The 14,526-nt window shown below is 47.8% G+C and overlaps 1 protein-coding gene across 1 annotated transcript; it reads right to left on the reverse strand.

Annotated features, from left to right (window-relative positions):
* Window positions 1-3,721: 3,721 nt before the first annotated feature.
* On the reverse strand, window positions 3,722-13,974 carry LOC131188594 (dehydrogenase/reductase SDR family member 13-like). Its single transcript, XM_058163946.1, has 5 exons — window positions 13,836-13,974; window positions 12,331-12,449; window positions 7,321-7,444; window positions 5,317-5,628; window positions 3,722-4,146 (listed from the first exon to the last, which is right to left on the reverse strand). Exons 1-5 carry the CDS (start codon window positions 13,969-13,971, stop codon window positions 3,887-3,889), a joined length of 951 nt encoding a protein of 316 aa, XP_058019929.1. The 5' UTR covers window positions 13,972-13,974; the 3' UTR covers window positions 3,722-3,886.
* Between the last annotated feature and the right edge of the window lie 552 nt (window positions 13,975-14,526).

A 14,526-nucleotide genomic window follows, 5' to 3' on the forward strand; every position in this document is an offset into this window, starting at 1 on the left:
GAGTCTTATAACTCTTGTTGATATTTTTATACTTACTGAACATTCCCTTCGGGTTGCCCTTTGTCTCTTTCTGCTGTATTATCGAGACATCGAGACATAGGGCCTCCCGACGGTGGTTACGGGCAGGGCGCAGCGGAACCCCCTAATTTCCAAGCCGTTCTTGCCGCGATATCAACCGGAAGTCTCTTTAAAAGATTCTTATGGCTAACGTTGGGCAACTCACCACAACAAACCTCACCATTCTTTCCCGTTTTTAAACTTCTCAGAAATTCAACGCTTGTCTCAGTCACACCACAACCTCTGCTGTTGGATCTCCCAGGTTAATTGGATGCCCTCTTTTGATTACTCCAAACTCCGTCTCTGTCCCTTCCCATCTTAAGCAGTCAGTCCCAGCAGCCTCTCGCTGAATTCCCAGAGCTTCTTGGCCAGCTGGTCATCGCGGGCCTGTGGCCAGGGTTCTAAGGGGTGGCAGTCCACGAAATACCACCCGCTCAGCCTCTCGATGCCCTCCTCAGTGGCACAGTAGATGGAGGTCTGGGCGTCAGCATCGCAATCTCGGATGAATAGCTTCATGAACGAAAACGACCAATACAACCACTATGGAAAGGAGTGATTCATTTCGGGTCTAACAAAACCTGAAAGCAAAGGAAAGTTGGTTGTGTGAATAGCCCAGGATAGAAAGAAGCCCCATCCGTGGTGACCCAGATGGAGGAGGAGGAAATCCCAAATAAATCCTTCATCCGTTGCCCTTTGGAGCCTTGAGGCAACTTCTAAATATTTTTCGGAAGACCCAATGCTGAAGTGAGTGGATGATGGTGCAAAGGGAGTGTGTGTGTGTGTGTGTGCACGCATCTGTATGGTGGCAACTGCAGGAATGCTAAAGGGACCGTCCACTTTGCTAAACTTCCCAGCTCCTCCTGTCTCCCTTCCAGGTCTGAAGTGGCTCTTCTGCATGTTTGGCTCCTTCTCTGGATTGCTCCCAGCTTCTCTCCGTCCTGGGGGCAGGACTACAGCCGGTGGGGCAGCCGAAGCAGAGCCGGGACTAAGAGAAGCGACCCTTGCCCCCATGGAAAATGAGCCCTGGCAGCCGACCTGAAAAGCTCCTTTCCAGCCATCAATTATGCCAAACAGCTGGCACAAATCAGAGGTGATATAATAGGATCTCCTGCTTGAGGGGGGTTTGGACTAGGTGACCTATAAGGTCCCTTCCAACTCTGTTAATCTGTTAAATACCAAAGTTCCAGTATCTGGGGGGCTGCCCCAAAGAACTGGGGGGACCAGCCAATACCCCAAAGCACCTGAAGGCAGGACAAGAAGCAACAGGAGAGAAGCAACCTGGAAGATCCTGAGAGTGAGAACAATTTGCCTCTGGGACCCGTTGTGGCTGCTCCACCCCTGGAGGCTTTTGAGAAGAGCCTGGGCAGCCCTTGGACTGGAGTGGTGGGAGGGAGGGTCCAGCTTGGGAACTTTAAGACTTAATAGCTTAATAGCTGCCTGGGGGATTCTGGGGTTGAAGTCCACAAGGTTGGACCCACCTGGTAGAGGGTCTCCTGCTGGAGCAGGAGGGTTGGACTAGAAGACCTCCAAGGTCCCTCCCGACTCTTGTTATTCTATTCGTCCTTCGGAGGCTCCCCCTGGCTGGTCCAAGCAGGCTCTCCGGCAGCCCAGCCCAGCCTTTCCCGCGGCTCTTCCGCACCGGCCTTCCTGCCTTCCTTCCTGGCCGGGGCTCCGAGGCAGCCCCGGGGACGGCTGGCATCTGCGGAGCCTCCCGGGTCAGTTCTCACCCGGTTTCTTCCCGAGGGGCTTTTTTTGGCCGGACTTTCTCGGCTGCGTCTGAAGCGCCTTTGGGGCAGGCAGGACCTGACGGGGCAGAAGCTGCGCGGACTCTGTGGGTCGCGCTGCGCTTTTGCTCCGGGATTCTGATCCTGCGCGGAGCCATCGAGGTGGGAGGGGGGTTTATGGAAGGAAGGAAGGAAGGATGAAAGAGAGGCAATGCCCCCCCCGAGACCCCCCCTCCCCTTCCCTCCCAGCTGACCTGTGATGAGCACCGTCTTGCCCCGCAGGCTGACCGCGTTGCGGCACCAGGTGGCCGCCACCAAGTAGTAGTAGAGGAGCCCGTAGAGCCCCAGCAGCAGCGCCGCGCCCGCCGCCTCCATGGCCCGATCCCACACCGCTTCCATTTTTATCTCCCAAGTCCCCGCCCCGCCTCGCCAACTAGCCCCGCAGCCCACCAGCGTTCCTTCCCTTTCCTGGCCCCCGCGTGGGAGAGCTTCGGTCACCCGCAGCGCTGCCCCCTCTCGTCCTCCCGTTCCCCACCAGCTTCTAGCCTCCCCTGGTGATCTTCCGACTTGCATCCGAAGGGTGGGGGGTCCCCTAGCCACCAGCAACCCTCTCGCCCTCCTGGGCTAGGAAAGAAGGAAGGGAGAAAAGAAGGAAGGAAAGAAGGAAAGTGATAGAATAGAATAGAATAGAATAGAATTCTTTATTGGCCAAGTGTGATTGGACACACAAGGAATTTGTCTTGGTGCATCTGCTCTCAGTGTACACAAAAGAAAAGATACCTTCATCAAGGTACAACATTTACAACACTTAATGATAATCATAGGCTACAAATAAGCAATCAGGAAATAATATCAATATAAATCCTAAGGATACAAGCAACAAAGTTATAGGAATGAGAAGGAAGGAAGGAAGGAAGGAAGGAAGGAAAATGGGAGAGAGGGAGAGGGGAGGAAGGAAAGCAGGAAGGTGTTCTGACCCAGCCTTCGCAAGCAGTAGAAACCACTTACTCACAAGTAAAACAATCCCCTTTTAAAACAGGGCAGGAACAGTCTTCATTCCCCTTGGATGGACAAAACCACAATAATTCATCCCAAAGGAAGCTTTTCCCCCCTCCTGAAGCAGGGCAGGAACCATCTCTGCTCACCGGAGAGCTCCAGATTTCCACAAGGCCTTGCTGACCTTCTGATGAGCAAAGTCAAAACCACGTTCACTTAATAACTGTGGCAAGAAGGAGAAGCGGGATTCCCTTACTGACTGCAGGATTCGGTGAACTGCAGTGATTTGTTTTAACAGCAATGGTGAAAAGGATTGCAATATCAGGCATGGCTCACTTAACAACCAGGTTGCTTAGCAGCAGGGAAAATCCCAATCTTGGGATCTTGGTCATAAATCGAGGACTACCTGTAGTATCTTCTTTGGGGAAGCAGGCCACGTCGGCACTAGAAGGAACGGGGCCTGCTACTCCCTGCTTGCCTCCTCAACGGCTTCAGAGCAAACAGCAGCCTCATCAAGGAACCACCAAGAAGAAAACCAGAGATGGCTGGTAATAGCCTGTTATTAAGAACACAGAAGCCTGCAATTATTGCAGGTTCAAGCCCGGCCCAAGGTTGACTCAGCCTTCCATCCTTTATAAGGTAGGTAAAATGAGGACCCAGATTGTTGGGGGGGGCAATAAGTTGACTTTGTAAAAATATACAAATAGAATGAGACTATTGCCTTATACACTGTAAGCCGCCCTGAGTCTTCGGAGAAGTGGGGTATAAATGTAAACAAAAAAAACAAAAAAAAGAAAACAACCAAGCTCAGAGAGTCCCAAGGACCCTACAGTCAGTGGTTCTCTTCCTCTTCCTCCTCCTCCGCCTCTTGGCAAACCACCCCTCCCTTCTTGCACAGATGGAGAAGAGAGAGACCAGCAACTTGATGGGGTTTGTTTCTTTATTTGTTATGCCCAACATTGGGCAACTCACCAGGGCAAAATTCATCGCTTCTCCCAGCCCCACCACAACCCCTGAGTAGTTTCCAGATTCCCTGCAGGTTGGATCTCCCAGGTTAATCCAACGCCCTCTTTTGACTACCCCAAACGCCGTCTCTGTCCCTTCCCATCTTAAGTGGTCAGTCCCAGCAGCCTCTTGCTAAATTCCCAGAGCTTCTTGGCCAGCTGGTCATCGCGGGCCTGTGGCGAGGGCACCTTTGGCTGGCAGTCCACGAAATACTGCCCGCTCAGCCTCTCGATGCCCTCCTCAGTGGCGCAGTAGATGGTCGTCTGGGCACCCACGTCGCAATCTCGTCCGAATACCGTGAGGAACCAAAGCAACAAAAATGCCCACCGTGAAACGGAGCGAGTAATTTCGGTTCTAACAATTCCTGAAAGGAAAAGAAAGTTTGTTTGTGTGAACGGCCTGAGACGGAAGGAAGCACCTTCCAGGGTGACCCAGATGGAGGGAGGAGGAGGAGATCCCAAATAAACCCTTCGCACAACATCCGTTGCCCCTTTAGCAGCCTTGGGGCAACTTCTAAATATTTCTTGGAAGACAAAATGCTGAAGTGAGTGGGCGATGGTGCAAAGGGAGTGTGTGTGTGTGTGTGTGTGTTTGTGTGTGTGCATCTGTGTGCTGAGTCCACTGTCCCTGGGTAGCTAATAGATTCAAATGGATAATATTACATAATGATCTTCTGTCTGTTCCCTCACTTGGTTAAAATAGTATGTACATGTATGTGTGTGTGTATTTGTGTGTGTGTGTGTGTATTGTTGCACACATGACAACATACAACTGGGTGGCTAATACAAGAAGAAGGTTATAGATGGTCCTCGAGTTAACGACCACAGTTAAGCCCAAAAACCTAACCCCTTGAGGACCTGGCCAAATCCTGCTTGCAGGCTGGGTTCCTGCTGGGGCTTATGACTTATGACTGATTTTCACAGTTATGACCACTGGAGCAGCCCCCTGGTCACGTGATCAAAATTAGGACGCTTGGCAATTGGCATGTACAGGCATAGCCCTCGACTTACGACCCCAGTTGAGCCCAAAATGTTTGCTGCTAAGTGAATTTTACCCCATTTTATGACCTTTCTTGCAGTACTTGTTGCTTCCATATGGCAGAAGACTAGCTTGCCCTTGTTTAACATCTGAAATCATTGGGGGGGGTATGAGCAGACCCTCCCCACCCCCCCAGCAAGCCCAGAGCCTCAGATGGCACAGGAACAATCCTGCCCCTGTTTCAGGCTACGATACCCAGCTGCCAGGACCCTCCGTGCCCAGGATGGGCTGGAAGGCTCCAGAAAGAGAGAGAAAAGTAGCTCAGCCCTTCCGAACAAATCCTTCCTTCGGCCTCCCATAATTTTTAATCATGCAGGGTGAAAATAATTCTAAGAATGCAGGGTGAAAAGTCTCCACCTGGACTGTTGGACTGGCAGGAATGCTCGTTTTCTACTGAGGAGCAAAAGGAAGTGAAAAAACAAACAAACAGGATTTAAAGGACTATCTGGATCTGGTTGGTCCATCTGGGGCGCTTTGGAGCCGGACTTCCACTCACCTGGATGAACCACGTAGCAGCTGACGTTGGTTCCTTCCAGCTGCTTGGCCAACTCTCTGGTGTGCAGAATGTTGGCTAGTTTGCTGTCGCCGTACGAACATAGAGCTTTCCACATTCCCTCCACCGGCTTGTGGATGGTCCGAAAGTCAATCTTCCCGAAGACATGAATACTTGAGGACAGAATTATAACCCGGCTCGGGGCACAGCGCTTCAGCCGGTCCAGGAGCAGGTGGGTCAGCAGGAAGTGGCCCAAGTGGTTGACCTGGAAGGCCTGGTCAAAGCCATCGACAGTTTGGCCAGCCTTATGGACTCCTGCCAGAAAAGTAGCAATAGCAATAGCACTTCGACTTATATACCGCTTTACAGAGCTTTCCAGCCGTCTCTCTAAGCAGTTTACAGAGCCAGCCTCTTGCCCCCCAACAATCTGGGTCCTCATTTTATCAACCTCGGAAGGACGGAAGGCTGAGTCAACCCTGAGCCTGGTGAGATTTGAACTGCCAAATTGCAGGCAGCCGGCGGTCAGCAGTAGTCGGCAGTACTGCACTCTAACCACGGCACCACCACAGCACACCAAGTAAGTGGATTATAGGTTGTCCTCAGTTTACAATGGATCACTTTGTCAGGCCTGGAAACCGTATTAAACTTTAGGTTTCCAGACGCTGCCACATTTTTATCTTGAGGGGAGGAGGGGGGGTTGAGGGGTATGGTAACATTCTTCCAGCGGTCAAGGTCGGATGGTGTTCACGTCTGCAGGAAGAGTGGCAAGAAGTTACTCGAATGAACTGGAAGAACGTGGGACCGTGTGATCATCAGAGGGGTCAGGGGGGTGGGACTCTTGGGGTTTGTATAACTGGGGAAACGAATCCGGAACTTCGGTTTTGGGAATTGCACTCATCGTGTGCCAGTCTCCTCATGCTAGTAAAGGACTTTGAGAAAAGATGCCTCCGAGTCTCTTTTACGCAGAAGAGGTATTTCTGGAACCTTGACACTTTCATTACAACAGACATCCAAAAGGTATAATCACCCGATTCCCCTTAGGGTCATATGCAGAGGTGGGATTTACTTACCTTCCCTACCGGTTTGCAAATGTGAGCATGCAAGTGCGTGGGCAAGCTTCACTTACATGCACCTCCTCTGCGGGTTTTTGCACGTGCTCTTTGCTCGTGCATTACATCTGGGTGGGTGGGCAGAGCCTCCCGCGGCCGCCACTACCAATTCACCCAAAACCGTACAGTACCAGCTGAATCCTACCTCTGGTCACATGACCACATTTTAGATGCTTGGCAACTGGCCTTCACTTGGCAATGTGTCCCGCAGTCATGTGACTGTGAGTTACATTTTTGTCAAAAAACAGAGTTTCTTCCACTTTTCAGCAAAAACACCCCACAGTGAAAAAATGGTTCAATTAACGACTGCTGCAACAAAGATTTTGAAATCCTAGTGGTCACAGGAGTCACCCGCTTTATAACAGTCATGCCTTACCACCGTAATGGGCAGGATCCATCATGGTCATAAGACGAGGATTACCTGTAAAGCATCTAGTTTGGTTTAGTGGTTAAGACAATAGGCTTTTGCAGTAGGTTAAGTCAGTTTTATCTAGTTCTTAAGCCTAGAAAATGGGAAGCTGTGAGTTCAAATCCTATCTTAGCCGTGAAAGCCGACTGGGTTACTTTGGACCAAACACCAGGAGGTGCTGAGTTCTAGTCTTAGGCAAGAAAGCCATCTGGGTGACTCTGGGCCAGTCCCTCATTCTCAGCCCAACCCTCCTCACAGGGTTGTTGTTTAGAGGAAAATAGGAGGAGGAAAGAGCATTGGATCTGTTTGCTACCTTGAGTTACTCATAAAAATAATAAGGCGGTATACAGAAAAAACGAACAGCCACAAATAGGAGAGAGCTGCTTCTCAAGTTATAGCCAAATTCCCAAAGGAACGAGAAACACCGGAGACGGCCAGAATCTTCCCCCTTCCTCCCCCTTCCCTGGGGAGGGTCTGCTCTGCCCCCACCTGCGTTGTTGATGAGGATGTCCAGACGGGGCTCCGATTCCAAGAAGGTTTGCGCAAAAGATCGCACGGAGCTCAGGCTGCCCAGATCCAGGATCATCAGGATCACCTCCGAGTTCCCACTTCCCTGGAAAAGGAGCGGAAGGATTCCTGAGCCTCGGGATCCGGTATGGCTTCCAAGGCTGATCCCTGTTTACTCACCTTCTGCATAGGTCGGCTCACCTCCCGGCAATCTCGCTGGGTGATGTGTAATAAAACAATACAGTCAGTCCTCAACTTACAACCATTTGTTTAGTGATCATTCAAAGTTACAATTCCAATGGGAAAAAAAACGTTATTTACGACCAATTCTCACACTTAAGACCATTGCAGCATCTCCAGGGGTCATGTGAACCAAATCCAGGCACTTGGCAACCAGCATATATGGTGGCGTGTTGGGAGGTCGTGTAAACCGCCCTGAGTCCTTTGGGAGAAGGGCGGTATATAAATTTAATTAATAAATAAATAAAAATAAATAAAATCGTCATCCCAAGAAGCTGGATCGTCATAAGAACCACATGATTCACAAAACAGCTGCAGTGATTTGCTTAATTATAAGGGGCTGCCCCAAAGAAGAAGAGGTCAGCCGATTCTCCAGAGCCCTTGAAAGCAGGGGAAGAAGCAACGGACAGAAACTGACCCAGGAGAGATTCAACCTGGAAATAAGGAGAAATTTTCTGACAGTGAGAACAATCAACCGATGGAACAGAAGTTGACTTTGGAAGTTGTGGGAGCTTCATCCCTGGAAGCTTTCAAGAAGAGCCTGGACTGGCATCTGTCAAAAATGGTGCAGGATCCCCTGCTTGGATGGGGAGGTTGGACTAGATAACCTCCAAGCTCCCTTCCAACTCTGTTAATCTCTGTTTATTTTATTTTATTTATTTACTTATTTTGTCACACAGTATATATAAGCATAAGCATGAAAATAACTATATAATATATAAGCATATATATGAGTATGAGTATATAATAATTATATTAATTGGATATAACGAAAGGAAACAATAGGACAGGAACGGTAGGCACTTTGCTCTTATGCACGCCCCTTACAGACCTCTTAGGAATGGGGTGAGGTCAATGGTAGATAGTTTTGGTTGAAGCTTTGGAGATTTTGGGAACAGACCACAGAGTCAGGTAGTGTATTCCAAGTATTAACAACTCTGTTACTGAAGTCATATTTTCTGCAATCAAGATTGGAGCGGTTAACATTAAGCTTAAATCTATTGTGTGGTCGTGTATTGTTGCAATTGAAGCTGAAGTAGTCTTTGACAGGAAGGACATTGTAATAGATGATTCTATGAGTTAAACTCAGGTCATGTCAAAGGTGGCGTAGTTCTAAATTTTCTAAACCCAGGATTTCAAGTCTGGTGGCATAAGGTATTTTGTTGTTTTCGGAGGAGTGGAGAACTCTTCTTGTAAAATATTTCTGGACACGTTCAATTGTATTAATGTCAAAAATGTGGTATGGGTTCCAGACAGTCGAGCTGTATTCAAGAATTGGTCTAGCAAGTGTTTTATATCCTCTGGTTAGTAGTGTAGTGTTCTTGGAGAAGAAGCTACGCAAGATTAGCTTTACAACTTTTAAGGCCTTTTTTGCGATGTAGTTACAGTGGGCTTTGGCACTTAGATCATTTGATATGAAAACTCCAAGATCTTTAACAGGGTGGGGGTCATCAGTAAGGTAATGTCCATCAAGCTTGTACTTAGTGTTTAGGTTCTTTTTTCCAATATGTAAGACTAAGCATTTAATGGTTGAGATCTGGAGTTGCCAAGTTTTAGACCAATCGGATACAAAGTCAAGGTCTTTTTGAAGGGTAGTAGTATTGTTGGTGGTGTTAAATAGTTTGACATCGTCAGCAAAGAGAACACAATAACTTGAGATGAGGTCACAGAGATCATTTATGTATAGTATGAAGAGCGTTGGTCCAAGGACGCTGCCTTGAGGAACGCCACTTTTGACAGGGACAGGATTTGATAGAACATTGCCAATTTTGACCACTTGTTGTCTGTTTGATAGAAAAGCTGTTATCCAGTTGTGGAGGGGTCCTGAAATGCCATAGGATTTTAGTTTTAGGAGAAGTTTATCATGTACTACTGAGTCAACAGCTTTGCAGAAGTCTATGTAGATTTCATCTATTGCCTTGCCTTGATCAAGGTTAGTAGTCCATATGTTTTTGCAGTGGAGAAGTTGTAAGTTACATGATAATTTTTTTCTGAAACCAAATTGTTTATTAGAGAGTAGATTGTTTGTTTCTAGATGGAGGGTAATGGATTGGTTGATGATAGATTCCATTACTTTGCAGGTGACGCAGCATAGAGAGATTGGTCTGTAATTTTCAACTAGGCTGGGATCTCCTGTTTTGAAGATAGGAATGACTGTGGCTAGAGACCAAAGTTTGGGAAGGGAATCAGTCGTGAAAGCTTTATCAAAGATTATGCTTCGGGGTTCTGCTATATTAGTGGAAAGTTTTTTTAAGAAGTATGCACATAGTCCATCAGGCCCAATAAATAAAGATGGTTTCAGTTTGCGAAGAGCTTTTCCAACATTTATCTTCTGTGAAGTCTATATGTGTTAAGTCGTTGTACTCATTGTTGGTAAGATTGGGGAATGTCGGATATGAGCCATCACTGTTAACAAAGACTGAGCCAAAGAATGTGTTAAAGAGGTTTGCTTTAACTGTTTCATCATTACATTCTTTGCCATTAGATTCTTTTAGTGGTGGGATGGATCTTTATTTATTTATTTATTTATTTATTTCGATTTTTATACCGCCCTTCTCCCAAAGGACTCAGGGCGGTGTACAGCCAAGTAAAAATACTAAAACATTAAAAGAAATTAAAAAACATATTATAATGTGGCCGAAATATTAAAACAATTTAAAATCTTAAAATATAAGTAACCCCAATAAAATTTCAATCCAGTCCCGCTTGAATAAATAGGTGCGTTTTCAGCTCACGGCGAAAAGTCCGAAGATCAGGCACTTGACGTAAACCAGGGGGAAGCTCATTCCAGAGCGTAAGAGCTCCAACAGAGAAGGCCCTTCCCCTGGGGGCCGCCAGCCGACATTGTTTGGCGGACGGCACCCTGAGAAGGCCCTCTCTGTGAGAGCGTACGGGTCGGTGGGAGGCAAAAGGTAACAGCAGGCTGTCCCATAAGTACCCGGGTCCTAAGCCATGGAGCGCTTTAAAGGTGGTGACCAAAATCTTAAAGCGCACCCGAAAAACCACAGGAAGCCAGTGCAAACTGCGCAGGATTGGTGTTACATGGGAGCAATGAGTTGCTCACACTATTACCCATGCAGCTGCATTCTGGACTAACTGCAGCTTCCGGGTACACTTCAAGGGCAGCCCCATGTAGAGAGCATCTTGATTCTTTAAGTTTATTGTTCACAAAATTATAAAAAACACGATTGGAATTTGTGTGCAGAAGGTCTTCTTCTTGTTTGGTGTGGTAATTGGTGCATTCAAAATTTGGTTGCATATATTTTTGTAGCGGTTTCTGAAGTTGTTTACATAGCCAGTTTTGTTTCTTCGCCAGAGGGATGTTTTTTCGGATTGAAGCTTTTTTATTGATATGGGTAATTTGTTTTTTCTGATTTTGGTGGTGGTTCGTGGTACATATAGTTTGATGATTCTATTGATTTCAGGTAGGAAAACTCTATAATGGTCTTCAGCAGTGATACAGGTTGAGAACAGATTTTGCCAGTCAAGAGATGAGAGGTCGTTTATTTCTTGGTTAAGAGTATATAGCCTAGTTAAAAGTTATATTGTTACTTCTACTGTTTAGTATTGGGAATGGGGTAATGGGGAGAAGGAGTTAGAACCGGGAAGGAAATCTATCCATCCATCTATCTGGATAACACACGATTTTGTGTTAGAGTGTCTGATTTCATCTGAGCAGCCGCTGCACAATTCCTTGACAGGAACAAACAATAACAATTTAGTCCCAAAATTAGGCAAATTCAAGGCAGCTGGGATGATTTCATCACCGCTATCACAGATGCAGTTAGATGATTAGCTTCCCTCAGATATCGAATTATAACATCTATCTCATTCTGACTCTGCGGTGCCATATTTAGCAATCGCCCTTAGACTTAGATACCGCTTCACACTCTTTTTACAGCCCTCTGCAAGTGGTTTACAGAGTCAGCCTCTGGCCCTCAACAATCTGAGTCCTCATTTTACCCACCTCGGAAGGATTTTATTATGCTTTTACTCTAATATTTTATCTATTGTATTGTCCACCTATTACCATATATATATTCAAGTAGTCCTTGAACCTCAAACTTTGCTAAGGGAGACAACTGTTAAGTGAATTTTGTCCTATTTTACAACCTTCCCCCCCCCCACAGTTGTTAAGTGAATCTAGCTTCCGTATTGACTTTGTTTGTCACGGGTCACAAAAGGTGATTGTGTGATTCCAGGATACTGAAACCGTCATAAGTGTGAGTCAGTTGCAAAGTATCTGAATTGTGATCCCAAGATCATTGGGATGCTGCAGTGGTCATAAATGTGAAAAACGGTCATAAGTGCCTTCAAACTTTAAACAGTCATTAAATGAATGTTGTAAATCGAGGATTACCTTTATAACATCTATCCCATTGTGAATCTATGGGGCCATATTATGGCGATTTTATCATGGTTTTACAATAACAATGTTTTATTTTGCCTATTGTACTGCCAACTGATTTGATACATGTATTTGCTGACGCTTTATTTAAATTTAAATTTATTTAATGCTTGGGCGGGGGTTGGACTAGATGATCTACAAGGTCCCTTCCAACTCTGTTAATCTGTTAAATCTCTTAAACATACATTCGTGTTTGTGTGTACGGTGTTTTATCTGTGTTGCATATCAGGGATCGCATAATCGCTTTAGATGCCACATGCTAAATAAATAAATAAAAATAATCAGGCAAATACCTGGATGCAGGGGAACAGAGGAACGGAGAGAACCTCACGGCAGGCGCTTACCCGTCTAATGTCGTACACGGCCGATTCTCCTCTCGCTTTGTCACGGCATGCCAGAATGACACGGGCGCCTCTCCGGGCCAGATCCACCGCTGTGGCCTTCCCGATCCCTGCATTTCCACCTAGGAAAGGGCAGAGAAAAGCCTTTGATGGGAATTCAGGAGCCGGGACTGCATTCCTGTGCCTGCAGTTTTTGTGGTGTTGCAAAGTGAAGCATTTCTTTGTCAGCGTTTGTCAACCTTGGCAACTTTAAGATGGGCGGACTTCAACTGCCAGAATGAAGGTCAAGGTCACCTGAGTGGCGCAAACGGGTGTGGAGCCGTCTTGGAACTGCTGAAAGGACTGTGTTGTAGAAGGCTCCACACCCATTTGCATTACTCAGGTGAGGACAGAGACAAACCTCCAGGTGGCTTTAACTACTCTCTAAAACAGGGGTGTCAAAATCGATTTCATTCAGGGCCGCATCAGCTCGATGTCACTCATCAAGGCTCCGTTTTCGGCCCTGACAGCCTCCTGCAGCCCTCTGTCAGCAAAAACGGCGCTCGGGGGAGGCCACGCACGGCTTGCCTTCGTTTTTTGGTGGCCGAGGCACCAGGGGCCGGGCCTTCGCTATTTCCAGGATGGGCCCGCAGGCCACATCTAAGCACCCCGTGGTCTGGATCTGGCCCACGGGCCTTGAGTTTGACGCCCTTGCTCTAAAAGAATGCAGCTGAGCAGATGTCTGCAAGGAATATATTATATCATCAGAACAGAACAGAATAACAGAGTTGTAGGAGACCTAACACCATTTCTGGTAGATGGCAGTCCAGTCAGAACTGAAGAAGCTTCTCGCATGAGAAGCGAAACATCTTCAAAGAAAAACCAGAAAGTCCAGTTGCCTCTTGGGGAAAAAAAGCACTTTGCGGCATTCCTATACCTAAACTTTGGAGGAGGGCAGAAAGTAAAGGCCGTTCCCTCGCTGCGCTTCGTTGCGCAACGCAAACCAAGAAATCCTCCACTTTTGCCTCCGCTGCGATCCTTTCCTCCCCAGCCAGCAGACACCGCCAGAGTTTACCGCAACGGTTAATGCTGGCAAGGAAGCAAAGCAGGCGCGATCTTCGTCCTTCCGAGGCTCCCCCTGGCTGGTCCAAGCAGGCTCTCCGGCAGCCCAGCCCAGCCTTTCCCGGCTCTTCCGCACCGGCCTTCCTGCCTTCCTTCCTGGCCGGGTCTCCGAGGCAGCCCCGGGGACGGCTGGCATCTGCGGAGCCTCCCGGGTCAGTTCTCACCCGGTTTCTTCCCGAGGGGCTTTTTTTGGCCGGACTTTCTCGGCTGCGTCTGAAGCGCCTTTGGGGCAGGCAGGACCCGATGGGGCAGAAGCTGCGCGGACTCTGTGGGTCGCGCTGCGCTTTTGCTCCGGGATTCTGATCCTGCGCGGAGCCATCGAGGTGGGAGGGGGGTTTATGGAAGGAAGGATGAAAGAGAGGCAATGCCCCCCACGAGACCCCCCCTCCACTTCCCTCCCAGCTGACCTGTGATGAGCACCGTCTTGCCCCGCAGGCTGACCGCGTTCCGGCACCAGGTGGCCGGCACTAAGTAGTAGTAGAGGAGCCCGTAGAGCCCCAGCAGCAGCGCCGCGCCCGCCGCCAGCACCCCCGTTGCCTCCATGGCCCGATCCCCGCTGGCCCCGCAGTCAGCGACCGCTTCCTTTTTATCGGGACCGTCCCCGCCCCTGCCTGGGAGAGCCACGGCTCCCCGCCGTTCTGCCAACCCCTCGTTCTGGTTGCACCATCCCGTTGTCCTGGCTTCTCCTGATTGATTGATTAATTGATTGATTGATTGATTGTCACACAGTATATATAAGCGTAAGCATGAAATAACTATACAATATATAAGCATACAGTATATATAAGTATGAATATGTAAAAACTATATTAATTGGATATAACGAAGGAAAGAAATAGGACAGGAACGGTAGGCACGCTGGTGCTCTTATGCACCCCCCTTATAGACCTCTTAGGAATGGGGTGAGGTCAATAGTAGACAGTTTTTGGTCGAAGCTTTGCGGATTTTGGGAAGAGATCACAGAGTCAGGTAGTGTATTCCAAGCATTAACAACTCTTGTTACTGAAGTCATATTTTCTGCAATCAAGATTGGAGCGGTTCACATTAAGCTTAAATCTATTGTGTACTCATGTATTGTTGCAATTGAAGCTGAAGTAG

This window comes from Ahaetulla prasina, chromosome 1 (genome assembly GCF_028640845.1).
Source record: "Ahaetulla prasina isolate Xishuangbanna chromosome 1, ASM2864084v1, whole genome shotgun sequence".
Classification (NCBI taxonomy): domain Eukaryota; kingdom Metazoa; phylum Chordata; class Lepidosauria; order Squamata; family Colubridae; genus Ahaetulla; species Ahaetulla prasina.

Bases quoted from the DNA above. Each gene is read 5' to 3' on its own strand.
- LOC131188594 (XM_058163946.1), bottom strand. From the start codon at position 13,971: ATGGAGGCAACGGGGGTGCTGGCGGCGGGCGCGGCGCTGCTGCTGGGG. The intron at 5,629-7,320 runs GTGGGGGCAGAG...CTTTTCTGGCAG, and splicing joins CATCCTCATCAACAACGCAG to GAGTCCATAAGGCTGGCCAA. The intron at 4,147-5,316 runs GTGAGTGGAAGT...TTTTCCTTTCAG, and splicing joins CTGCTACGTGGTTCATCCAG to GAATTGTTAGAACCGAAATT.